Genomic DNA, 13,739 nt, shown 5'->3' with positions numbered 1-13,739 from the left:
TATCGGTGCTCTGATTGGTTACATACCTCGCACGCGCATGTGCAGTTTATTTTCATCCACGCTGAAATCGGGAGAGTTGCGCTACTGTATATACTGTGGTATGTTGTCAAAGTCATGACCCCGAGTGACCTTCAGAAGGTTTCGCCGTCGCTCGTTATTTATTAAAAAATTATTTTAAAAAAAAGTTTGGAAAATATAGCAGTTATTTTGAGTATTAGAAGGCATAAATGACTAATATATATGTCGAAATAGTTCACGCATGTACTTTCCCCACGCGAGACGAGTTGTCACATGGGTTCGTGGCGCGATTTACAAGCTCGTTTGTTTAAGAGGTGGTATTAAAGAAGATAAAGTTAGTCACATATAGTCAATATACAATTTATTAACAATATATTGCTTTAAATGTTGTGTTTTGGTAAAGCAGCGACTTTTTCGCGAAATAAAGTATTCTCTGCTTTAACAAAAAGACTTCAATTTATCAATAATTTATTGCTATAAATTGTTTTGGTAAAGCAGCGACTTTCTCGCGAAATAAAGTATTCTCTGCTTTAAAAAAAAACGTAATATTAGTCGTTTATGCCTTCCAATACTCAAAATAGCTACTATATTTTCCAAACTTTTTTTGTTAATAACTTTTTAACGAATAACGAGCGACGGCTAAAACCTTCTGAAGGTCACTCGGGGTCATGACCTTGACAACATACATCAAGGTCATTGAAATCGGTGAGGTCGCCCTTAATCTTAAGTTTTACCATGGCTTTTTGTGCTCTTTACAATAGCGTAATCAGATTTTTCAAATTTGTCACATTTTTTAATTTAACCCCACCCCCACTTATTATTTTTGCCAAATTTAACAATTTTTCCAACGCAAAAATTTAAGAGCGTCGAATGCCAAATACATTCATGTATATTTTTATTATGATACCATTATTCGATTTTTGGCAAGACGAGATGATATGTGATATAGGCGTCGCGCTGTAGGTAGATGTTGCGTTATTTCTGTTTAGTTGCGCCGTACGCTTAATAATTTCCATTTGTGCATATTTTTTCATACAATATATACTATATACTACGACATAATAGGATTCCCCAGTTAGCCTAGGCGGGGGAACAGGTGGAAAGTTCGGAGAGGTGGAAATAGGGTGGAAAACAGAGCTATGTGGAAGGGTAGAGGTGCAGGATTGAAGGAGGGTGCGAAGGAAGTTGAGAGGAGGCGATGGGTTAGGATGACGGAGAGGAATGAGAAGGAGGACGCGACGAGGGGGAAGGTAGGAGGGGTGCAGAGTGAGTTAAGGAGTTGAGTGCAGAAGGAACGGGTACTCGAGCGAGCGGGAGCGAGGAATCGATCGTGAGATTGATCGAGTCGGCATGCGAGAGATGTGATGTCGACGGACGGCGGATGTGAGAAGTGAGGATAGTAGCGAGCTGGCTCGTTCGATCGATGAATGATCGAGCGGATCGAGCGTCAGAGAGATGCGTTCCGGTATGATAAGAAAGAGGCAGAGAGAGAGAGAGAGTGGCAGAGGAGGTTAGCAAGAAAGCAGAAAGAGGAAAGGAAAGGCGACAGAAAGGGTAATGTAAATAAGGCGAAAAGATAGTAGCAAGACAAGCAGGGGAGGAAAAGGGAGGAAGCATCGAGCGGTGTAAGTGTAAGCTGATTGTGAGAGGTATAGATCGGCTGCCGCGGAGCAGGAGGTGCGAATAAGAGAGCTGAGGAAGAGAGGAGACAAGCGCGTGAGAGTGAGGATGTTTCTGGCTGATAGGATGAGAGGGACGGTGGCGAAGAAAAGGAAAGGCAAAGAGAGAGAAAGGCACAGGGAAAAAAAGAAGCTGACAATGAAATCGGTGGTGTTGTGAAGGAAAGTGATATGAGGCTAGGGGAAGAGAAAAAAGATGCAGAGAAGTATACGGGGCGAGTGGGTTAAGAAGAGAGCAGGGATGAGAGTCTAATAGTTTATTAGTTACAGAAGGAGACGAAGGCAAAGAGACGGAACGGCAGCAGAGAAAAGGATATATGAATATGAGTTGCAATGAGGACCTAACGATGAGAGAAAGAAAGATGAGGTGGAGGATCGTGGACGGGGCGGTGAAGTGGAGAATGAAAGGGTAGAGGACGAGGAAGGAAGGGAGGGTACGAGATTGTAAAAAGTCGCATATGGCCAGGACGGAGTAGGAAAGATGCTAAAAGTTTGTACAGGGTTGGGTACGTCACTGCAAAACGCCCTTGATTGTTGGAAAAAATGCTGTAAAAATTTGTACAGGGTTGGGTACGTCCCTACAAAACGCCTTTTTAGACTCTTGGGGTAATAAAGTATCCTATCTATTTATCTACTACGACATAATATACGATGAAGGTCCAAGCAGAGGAAAATATATCACGTCATCCGAAGTTCAAATGGCGTGTGCGCAAAACAGTACAAATTTTTACAGCATCTTTTCAGGGACGTACCCAACCCTCCTTAGCATCTTTCCTACCCCGGCCTGGCCATATGCGGCCTTTTACAGTCTCGTACTCTTCCTCGCTTCCTCGTCCTCTACCCTTTCATTCTCCACCTCACAGCTCCGTCTACGATCCTCCACCTCATCTTCCTCTCTTCCATTATTAGGTCCTCGCGGCAACTCATATTCATGTATCCTTTTCTCTGCTGCCCTTTTGTCTCTGCCTTCGTCTCCTTCTACATATATATAACGGGGTCTTATGCAGCCTGTGGCCGTTTTCCTGTTCCTAATCGCCATCCTCTCCTATCCTGAGTATCCTCTTCCGATAATCTTCGGGCTCTCATAGCATCGCCCATTCTCTCATTCCATGATCTTCGAGGTCTTTCACGCTTTCTGGTCCCGGGAGGTGTCCATTTGTATAGCCTTTGGGGCCAGCGGTCCTCCGACATGCGCATAAGGTGTCCGAACCAACAGAGTTGTCGTTTTTCGATTCTTTCTGTTATCGTCTCCTCCGTCTCCATCCTATTCCGAACCTCTTCGTTCTTTACCCTGCTAAGCCTTGACACACCCGCACCCGAGATAGTCCATCACCACCGCATTTATTCGCCTCCTGGTATCTGCATTTAGGGACCATACCTCACACCCATAACACAAGACCGCCTTCACCATTGACCTTCCTATATGCTTTTTAGCCCGGGCAGAGATATTCTTATCCCACCAGACCGAATTCAAGCATCCCAACACTTTCCTGCTCTGCTCAATACGACTTTTGATGTTTGTTGTGCCAATCCTCTCATCCTTAGTTATCACCGTACCCAGGTACTTGAAAGCATCTACCTGACCGACCTCCTGAGCCTTCGTAATGTGGATAGGGAATCTCGCCACAGAGTTAACCACCATATATTCGGTTTTCTTGATGTTCACACATAGTCCCCATTGCTCGTAGTGTTGATATAGCATGAATTCCATATCACAGCTATCCCGTAAGAAGACCGCCTGGTCGTCCGCAAAGCTCAGCGTGAAAAGCGTAGTCTGACCCACAGGAATGCCCATCCCGCAGCAGTCTGCCTTCTATTTCTTTAAAACTGCTTCAAGATAGATATTGAACAATGTGGGCAATAAGCTGCATCCCTGTCGTAATTCTTTAGTGGGTATTAATGGTCTGGAGAGCCTTGTCCCTTCTTTAATGTAAGCTTTGTTTTTTGCATACATCTCCTGTATCACTTGGATTATGTTGGAATTTATTCCGATATCGCACAACACCTGCCATAACCTATTTCTAGGCACTGAGTCGTATGCCTTCTTCAGATCTATAAAGGTTATATGCGTTTCTAGATCTTTGGCTATTCTTTTTTTTAACAGTTGCTGTACCACAAACAGATTATCTACACACGACCGTCCCGCAGTAAAACCACTTTGTTCTTCGCTCACGGTGCTTCCTATTTTGTCCTCCAGCAGTGCCTTAATTATTTTGCCAAAGAGCCTACTAAGTGTGCTGTTCACGCTCAGGCCTCTATAATTCGACATGTCTTTCCTGTCCTCTTTTTTGTACAGTGAAGTTATAAACGATGTCTTCCATTGCTCTGAAATTTTTTTATTTGCAATACAGCTGTTAAACAAATTCGTGATCCTTTCTACTAAAAAAGTTCCTCCGTACTTGATCAACTCAGCTACTATACCTCCCGAACCCGGTGCTTTCCCGTTCTTTATAGAATAAATGGCTCTGCGTACTTGCTGAGGCGAAACATCTATAGATTCACTTACGCCATTTGTCGCCTCAATATTGACTACTCCACTGGTGAACTGTGGTCTAGTTTCTGTTAGCAGCTTCTCATAATAATTTGCTGGTTCGTTTAGTGTTATTAGATTTAATTTGTTTTTAAGTTCCTTAGAAATCGCCAGACCTCTGTGGATTGTGTTCTACCTATCATACAGTCGATTTCTTTACACTTATTTTCCCAGAAGTTGTTCTTTGCTTTTTTTATTCTGTTTTTCTAACGCTGCCTTGCTTCTGTTGTAGTCGCGCCTACTCTCTGCTGTTCTGTGACTCAGCCAACTGTTATATGCCCTCTCCTTTTCCTTTACTGCATCGGCCATTTCTTCGGACCACCATCCTTGACTGGGTTTCCTTTGTTGTTTCACAGTTCCCATCACCTTCCGCGCAGCTTGGTGTACCGCTTCCAGAATGTGCTCGTGATCATTCTCTATATCCATTTCCTCGCCCTGTGCGCTCTCGTGATTGGTCTGTAAGTACCCGTTCAGCCTTCGCTCATACAGTCCCCTGATGCTGTCCTGTTGAAGTAGATACGTCTTATACTTCGGTAATTCGATTTTCCCCATCGCGCCGTCCTCTTCCTCAGCCCTTATCTTCTGACTTACAATGGGGAAAAAGCACTTACTAACCACAAGGTAATGGTCTGAGCCACAATTAGGTCCTCTTTTAACTCTAGTGTCGTTAACCCTGAACAAAGTGTCCTGTCTTACTATAACGTAATCGATAATTGACTTCTGCTCTAACGACGCTCTTTCCCACGTGAATCTATAAATCTTTTTGTGATTAAAGTGAGAGTTGGTTATTTGTAGGTCGTGCTGCTTACAAAACTCTATCAATTTCCCTCTATTGGAGTTAACCACCACTTCGCCATATCTACCCACCTCATCGCCAACTCGGCTACCAACTCTAGCGTTCATATCTCCTGCCACAATGATTTGTTGCCTATTGGGAATATTCTGGATTAGCGATGTCAATTCCTCATAGAATTCTGTTTTTACTTGCTCCGGGCTGTCCTCCGTCGGTGCGTACACTGCCAGTATGCTGGCGACTCTTCCATAGAGTTCAATTTTAACAACCAGACATTGTTCGTTCACGTATTGAATATCTTTGATATATTTCACCCATTTTCTCTTAACCAATAGTGCAACGCCCGCTTTGGCCCGTTCTACTTTGGGAATCCCCGACCATATAAGAACGTAGTCATTTATAGCTATATTACCGCTCCCCTTCTTCTTCGTTTCCGAAAGTGCGACGATGTCCATGTCAAGTTTCTTTATTTCGTGAATAACCTCCATAAGTTTGTTAGATATTCCCTGCACATTTCAAATTCCGATATTCAAAATCTGTTTATCAAGCTTATGTTGGAGCTTATGAATTAAGGAGCTTCGTCTCCTTCTGTAACTATTAGACTTTGTTGTCTTGCTACTATCTTTTTGCCTTATTTACATTACTCTTTCTGTCGCCTCTCCTTGCCTCTTTCTACTTTCTTGCTAACCTCCTCTGCCACTCTCTCTGCCTCTTTCTTACCATACCGGAACGCATCTCTCTGACGCTCGATCCGCTCGATTATTCATCGATCGAACGAGCCAGCTCGCTATACTATCCTCGCTTCTCACATCCGCCGTCCGCCAGTATCACATGTCTCGCATGCCGACTCGATCGATCTCACGATCGATTCCTCGCACCCGCTCGCTCGAGTACCCGTTCCTTCTGCACTCAACTCCTCAACTCACTCTGCACCCTTCTTACCTTCCCCCTCGTCGCGTCTACCTTCTTATTCCTCTCCGTCATTCTAACCTTACTTTCAACTCTCCTCTTCTCCCTCAATTTCTGGCCGCTTCACCTCGATTCTATCCTCACCTCCAATCCCACCGCCTCCTCTCAACTTCCTTCGCACCCTTCTTCAATCCTGCACCTCCACCCTTCCACACAGCTCTGTTTTCGACCCTACTTCCACTTCTCCGAACTTTCCACCTGTTCCCCCGCCTAGGCTAACGGGGGAATCTTGTTATGTCGTAGTATATAGTATATATTGTATGAGAAAATATGCACAAATGGAAATTATTAAGCGTACGACGCAACTGAACAGAAATAACACAACACCTACCTACAGCGCGACGCCTATATCACATATCATCTCGTCTTGCCAAAAATCGAATAATGGTATCATAATAAAAATATACATGAATGTATTTGGCATTCGACGCTCTTAAATTTTTGCGTTGGAAAAATTGTTATATTTGGCAAAAATAATAGGTAGGGGTAGGGTTAAATTAAAAAATGTGACAAATTTGAAAAATCTGATTACGCCATTGTAAAGAGCACAAAAAGCCATAAACCAAATTTTTTTTCATACGCCTTATATTTTCGAAGATATTCGCTAAAAACTATAAAATCCGTTATTTTCAAGGGGTTGTTTCAACCCCTAAACGTCGAGATACGCCGCAAAAAAATACGTGTCTAATGTTTCTTGATGCTCAACAACATATCCAAAGCGCATCCAAATCGGGTAGGGACACTTCCAACCGTTTCCTTGTTAGAAATGACTTTATATTGACTCATTTTTAATTATGTCTTTTTGATTTTTAGAAAATGTGGTGTACGTTTCTTGACTGTGCTTATTTATTATGAAAAGTATGATATAAGAATAGTCACAAAAAAATCAGGGTTTGACCATTATTCAGATACCAATGCAAAATAATATAAAACTTTGAATCTTTCTTGTAAGATTTGCACTTTTTGTGTCTTAATTATAATTAGCAAATATATATTTTTTCTAATACTAAGATGATTTTTTTTATTATTTACAATATTAATAATTTATTTTAATGTGGAATGTAGTTTATTTTTTCTAAGTACACAATAAATAAATGCCAGAAGTTTTGTTCGACTCTATTGCCTGTTACCTGTCAATATTATTTGACAATAAAAATGCACGAAGGTGAGAAAACCAAATGTGCGCAATGCTCGCGGTGTGTTGCTTTCACCGACGACGCCGAAGGCTAAGTCCGAAGGCGGCGTGTTGATGCGCGCACATAGGCGAGCCGAAGTCGCCCCGATGAGAGTCGATCGAGCACCAAGCCACGAACACAAAGGGTGCGTTCGGTTTGGACGCTCACGCGCTGTAAGCGCTTATGAGCGTTACTCACGTTGTTCGCTTTGGCGTTGTAAGCGCTTACGGATCGACTAATGACGTCATCGTTGACGTCATAACTTCTGCTGACAAACGCTTATTTTTGCAAGGTAGGGCAGTGTGAACGTGAACGTGATCAAGCGTAAGCGCTTACGTTCATTTTGGAACGCATTATTAGCGAATTGCATATCAACAAACATGTCGTCGTACATTGAATTTCTCACAAATGGATCTGTACATAATTTAAATATTAAGCAAGGAAAAATTATATGCATACACAAATATAAATTAAAAATTGCATAAACAAATTATAGGCTCTCCTGAATAAATCAAATAAAGGGAAATGAGAAAGGCAATTAGAGCCACGCGCGGTAATTAATGCGCAATCAAAATAAGTCAATAATAAAATATATTAGTTAATACAAATTTGGACGTTTCAACACTTTTTGTGTCATCTTTAGCGTAAAAATGAAAATAATACATGAAAATTTCAGACGATAAATTACAGTCAATTGCGATAAAATAAGTCAATCAGTAGAAAAGCGCAGTCAAATCAATAAAATAAAATTCATACGAATGTTCGGTAGTCTGTCAGGATATGCAAATGCTCCGAATCGATCGCACCTTCGACGTTTACTCTCAAGTTGAAAGACCAGACCAGGTAGAAAGGGGAGATTCGATTGTCCTTTCTAAACCGTGAATCGGAGTCGCAATATGTTAAAAAACGCAATGTATCAGTATTAAAATTACAATCACGAATTTTTACTTACGGGCCATTACAGACCAATAAGTCGCAGTGTTAAAATAATGTATCTGTCGCTCTGGCATGTCGTGAGTGAGTGAAGCGTTGGTAGAAATCGGAAGGTTAACATAATATAAAAGCGGTGTGTGCATGAGTTAATGGTGGGGATAAATATACAACGAATAACTCTAAATTTTTGATAACCTATCAATAACGTTCAAATAAGTATCCGGTAAACCTTCCATGTCCGTCTGCAAATTCAGTCCATTTTCCTGTCTCTTTATGCACAGCATCTCGGAAATTAAGCGTTTATAAAAATACGATTTATTATCTAAAATTTCCACATTATCCCAATCAAAATTATGATTTAATGCTAAAATCTATAATCTGTTATAACAGAATGATTAGATGTATTCTAATTTATATATGGTTCTGGGGTTCCTTAATTCTTGTTTGTAATTGTCTGCTCGTTTGGCCTACATAAGATGCGTCGCAATCATTACAGTTAATTTTGTATACTACGTTATATTGTTTAGAACGTGGGAGACTATCCTTATGAGCTTTTATGAAGGTTCGCATTTTGTTTAAGCTATTATACGATAATCTCACTTTTAAATCCCTTGTTATGTTCTTAAATTGTTCTGTTTAAAAAATTTAGAGTTATTTGTTGTGAATTTTTATCCCCACCATTAACTTATGTATACACCACTTTTATTATGTTAACCTTCCGATTTCTACCAATGCTTCACTCACTTGCGATATGTCAGAGCGACAGATACATTTCAACACTGCGACTTACTGGTCTGTAATGCTCCGTAAGTAAGAATTTGTGATTGTAATTTTAATACTGATACATTGCGTTTTTTAACATATATTGCGACTCCGATTCACGGTTTAGAAAGAACAATCGAATCTCTCTTTTCTACCTGGTCTTCCAACCTGAGAGTAAACGTCGAAGATGCGATCGATTCGGAGCATTTGCATATATCGGCATATTCTGACAGACTACCAAACATTCGTATGAATTTTATTTTATTGATTTGACTGCGCTTTTCTACTGATTGACTCATTTTATCGCGATTGACTGTAATTTATCGTCTTAATTTATCGACTGAAATTTTCATGTATTATTTTCATTTTTACGCTGAAAATGACACAAAAAGTGTCGAAACGTCCGAATTTGTATTAACTAATATATCTATTTTATTACTGACTTATTTTAATTGCGCATTAATTACCGCGCGTGGCATTGCCTCTTTCACTTTCCTTTATTTGATTTAAAAATTGAAACAACAATGTGTAATAATAATATTAATAACATACCGATGTGAATCCGGGGTGACCATTTTTCATATAGCGAAAAATAATTGTTTTTTAGGTGATATTGTTTTACGTCCTAATTTTGATCTTAGTAATTTTAGGTTTTAAAATTTGTAGAATAAAGTTAAATGTTGTTTGCTTTATTCTAAAAAAAAGGATTTATTTTAAAAATTAAATATTCTTCCTCATCGAATAATAATTCTAATAATGTTATTATTTGTGCAAATATAACACACAATAACCTATCGTCTGCCATTTTGACGTGCTCATAGTCGCTTACATTGCCAAAACGAACGACATTTCTTACTATTGTGTAAGCGCTCAGGTACCAAATCGAACGATTGAAAACAGCGCTTATAAGTGTGAACGCTTACAGCGCGTGAGCGTCCAAACCGAACGCACCCGAAGTCGGACGTCGGCGGTCGGACATCTTGTCGAAGTTGTACGTGCACGCAAGCGAGGACAAGAAACGATCCGTGAGTGCGAGAAACGGCTGTCCATGTGCGCGATGGTCTCGTCATAACCTTCCGCGGCTTCTTTGGCCCCGTCTTTATTCGGTCATTATTCGCGTACGTGCACGCAAGCGAGGACAAGAAACGATCCGCGAGTGCGAGAAACGGATATTCTCTACGAGTGATTATCGAGTTCATCAAAGGAACTCGCCCCGAATCTGTGATCGTGTCGCGTTCGCGCTCGGGATCTGCCTCGCGAACAAGATTCTCCGTTCGACAGCAACGTACGACAGCACGTACACGCGGTACACGGATACGTGTGTCGTCCTGAAATATTTTGCTGACGCAACGTTTTACCTTTTGTGCATTTCATTTTTACATTTATAACGAACGAAGAAGATTGGTAAGTTTATTACAATAATACGTAATTAGTAGATGTGCAAACTATTAAAAAAAATAATAATAATAATAAAATCAAATGAGAATCTGTACAAATTTAATGTCACTCTTGTTATCATATTTTTTAGAGTCGACGATCGGCGTTTCCCCTGTTTATCTTACACGGACGTACACGGATGTGTCTCGTGTGTCGTCATTATAAGTACAGAAAGTTAAGAAAGACACAAGATTAAAATATCAAAATGTCGAAAGAGTTTCAGAAAGAGGTTAGTGGATCTCGATTTGCGTTTACTTTCTTTTTCCTGGCATCTACTTATAGGTGTTGCACGACAAAATTGAACTTAACATTATTATCTTCCTATTCATCTACTCGTTCCTTTTGTGACACATTTCTTTTCATTACAACTCTAATCTATTTTATTTCATAAAATAGTTCCGTCATTCTTATAGGTTATACTTGATCTCATATGTTTAATATTTTGATATATTTCTTTACAGTAAAGTGGTAAATTTGTAGGATACATTAAACTTTTCACGATAGGTGTTAATAAAAGGTAAATGTTCAATTCGCTCCTCTCAAATTTGAAGAAATGCACCTATTTGATCTTTTTTTTATTAACACTACAAACAAAATGTACGGTAGCGGACTTAATTTTAAATGGATTACTTTTAAATTATATGAATTACAATGTTAATACATTTTGTTTTATGCTATAGATCTGGGCCCGTATTCCGTTCCTGCCTACCGACAACTGTCGGTTCGATAAGTGTCGTTGCGCAGGTTTTTCATATCGTGTAAAAGCTGCGCAACGACACCGACAATTGTCGGTAAGCGGATTTTAGCGGAACAGAATACGGCCCCTGGTCATGAAAAGAAAACTATATGCTCAGGCTTCAAAAACCCAATGCCAAACGTTTCTGTGAAATTTAAGATCAGTTGACTCAGATAGAGAATATGTTAGATGTATTAGATGAAGCACGCTGTAACCTCTCCCATGTTTCACCTGCTGTGCCCATTGATGAAAGCAATAACGTTCAAGATAATGACTTAATTGTTGAATATGTATTAGTACATAATCCACCAAATCATCAAACTGAAAATGCTGAATATAGTAAACGTAGCAGCAGTGATGCGAATTAGAAGATGAAGTTAAAATTGATATTGAATATTTGAGAGATCGTCTTGTTCATGACATGGAGACATATTTATTGAACTTCTTAACAGAATGGGGTGTTTGAGACGTTTCATTCAAAAAAAATGGACAAGCTTTTAACAAGGCTGCGAGTTATTTTCCCTGGTTTGCCAAAATTATATAAAACAATTCTTCGTACTCCTCGTACTGTGAATATTAAAGAAGTTGGTCAAGGCCTAATGTGGTATAAGAGTATCAAGATTAACCTTGATGAAATATTAACTGATAACTATTTGCAAAATAATAATCAAATTGTAGTGGACATTAATATCGATGGTGTCCAATTATATAAAAGTGCAGATGATCAATTTTGGCAAATTTTAGATTGCCTTAATGGTGACAGATTTCCTTTTATAATTGGTGTATGGTATGGAAATTTAATATATTATGTTCATTAGGTTTATCGAATGCAGATCGTGATTTGCTGACGATGACATTAAGCAGTTTGAAAAAGCTTCATGGTAATGACTTTTTTATTCTAATTTATATAACTGCAGTATTTACATATTTACACTTTCTGCAGGACCAGTTGTATCTAAACTTGATAGAGATTTGCTTCGAGATGTGTCAAGTAAACTTGATATAGTACTAATGAACCAACGCCGCATTATAAATGAAATATTTCCTGGTGAAGCTATCGTTGAGAGACCCGAAAATTGTCCCCTCCTTCTATTACGAGATGAGAAGTCATTTGAAGCATTCAATGAATTTTTGAAGAGTAAAATTGCATTTTCTCAGTTTGTAAGTGCAGCTGACCTTTTTGGATATTTATTTATATTTTCCACAATATATGAACTCTTCTTACATAGTTAGCATTTATTTCTTTGTGTGTTTTAAAGGTCAGCTATCTTAATGAACATATTCTTGATGATTCTGATCAGCTTGCAAGACAAAGTTAGCTGGAAAGAAACTAGAGGAGTGAAAATCTCTTTTTATGGAACAAGGATTAAGGAGACTTTGTTTTGTAAGTGTTTCTATAGTGTGTTTATATTGTCATTTCTATGCATTCCTTTTTCGTTGCTGTTTAGGTGCCATAATGGGCCGTTTTAAAGATCAATCGTTGAAGAATGCTGAAGAATCCACGAAGCGCTGGTTGAATACTTCTGGTCAACGTAAATGAAAGATTAACGTCATCTTTCACACATTTTGTTTCCGGTTTAATGTTACCGTACATATTTCCACATTTTATTTTAAATTTATTCCTTTTGGTTCTTTAAAGTTATATATGTTTTTTATATTTAAAAAATTATTACTTGACATTATATATTTTCTGTTTTTGCTATGTTTGCTCCAACTAATTGGAGTTTTACAGTTCAATATTGATAAAAAATTATTTTTAGTTACTTTGTTTTATGATTTATAAACTAGATTACTGTGCAATAACGTTTACAAGTTATATTTTCTGTTTTTGCTATGTTTGATCCAACTAATTGGAGTTTTACAGTTCAATATTGATAAAAGATTATTTTTAGTTACTTCGTTTTATGATTTGTAAACTAGATTACTATGCAATAACGTTTACAAGTGACTTATATTATCTGTGATCTGTACCTATATATTGACAATAAATGTATCATAAACAGTCAAATATGACGTTTATTAATTACTATCTTGGTTTCTCTATCATATCAATAATTCTGAATAGTCAAAGAAATGTCAAAATTATGTCATCGTGACATAGATATGACGTCAAGAAGACATAAAAAATTTCAATTTGACGTCATTTTGACTAATTAAAATTTGATCATATTTTGATATCATTTTGACTTTTCTGTTCTTTTTGAGATATCGCGACTCTTATTAGAGGGACTCTAGTATGCCATATTTGCCGACCTATAGGTCACGTAAATAAGAATTGTCCAACGCGTTCAGGAAACGACCCTGTCCGGCAGTAACCGGACCTCAAGTCACTGCCATGAAGGGCGGAAATGAGGCGGTTGAATCGATTAATAGAGACCAGGTCAACATTGAGCAAGTAAAAACCTTAGATAATATTGGTACTTGCGTGACTGCGATCGACTTAGCTCAGGCACGGGAGGAATTCGATACGGATGTGGCGCGCAGGTTGTCAAGTGACTCAGAAATATCAGACGATGACTTTGACTTAACGAGAACGGCTGCGAAGGAAGCGAGCTTAGCGAAAATAAAATATAGTTGACAACATTGTCGACAGACGGAGAACATGATGTTACTGTTGACGATAAAGATCGGGTATTAGAAACTAGAAACTTAAAAGACTGGTAACCTATTGGCCTAGCACCTCGTGCATCGTTTGATACAATGGCGA

At 38.9% G+C, this 13,739-nt stretch overlaps 1 protein-coding gene and 1 long non-coding RNA gene across 2 annotated transcripts; one reads left to right on the top strand and one right to left on the bottom strand.

The window, feature by feature from the left end:
- Window positions 1-3,510: 3,510 nt before the first annotated feature.
- On the bottom strand, window positions 3,511-6,004 carry LOC112467233. Its single transcript, XM_025035757.1, has 4 exons — window positions 5,963-6,004; window positions 4,439-5,526; window positions 4,119-4,345; window positions 3,511-4,022 (listed from the first exon to the last, which is right to left on the bottom strand). The coding sequence occupies exons 1-4, from the start codon at window positions 6,002-6,004 to the stop codon at window positions 3,511-3,513; spliced, it is 1,869 nt and encodes a 622-aa protein (XP_024891525.1).
- A 3,813-nt stretch (window positions 6,005-9,817) lies between these two features.
- Window positions 9,818-12,700, top strand: LOC112467232. The gene is made up of 6 exons (XR_003042229.1): window positions 9,818-10,263; window positions 10,388-10,525; window positions 11,851-11,913; window positions 11,976-12,193; window positions 12,292-12,416; window positions 12,481-12,700. It is a non-coding gene; the product is annotated as an uncharacterized LOC112467232 (long non-coding RNA).
- Window positions 12,701-13,739: the final 1,039 nt, after the last annotated feature.

Source organism: Temnothorax curvispinosus, unplaced genomic scaffold, assembly GCF_003070985.1.
Source record: "Temnothorax curvispinosus isolate PA1 unplaced genomic scaffold, ASM307098v1 QBEX01017087.1, whole genome shotgun sequence".
Lineage (NCBI taxonomy): Eukaryota > Metazoa > Arthropoda > Insecta > Hymenoptera > Formicidae > Temnothorax > Temnothorax curvispinosus.
The sequence above is the reverse complement of the archived record's forward strand: the minus strand, read 5'-3'. Positions and strand labels throughout refer to the sequence as shown.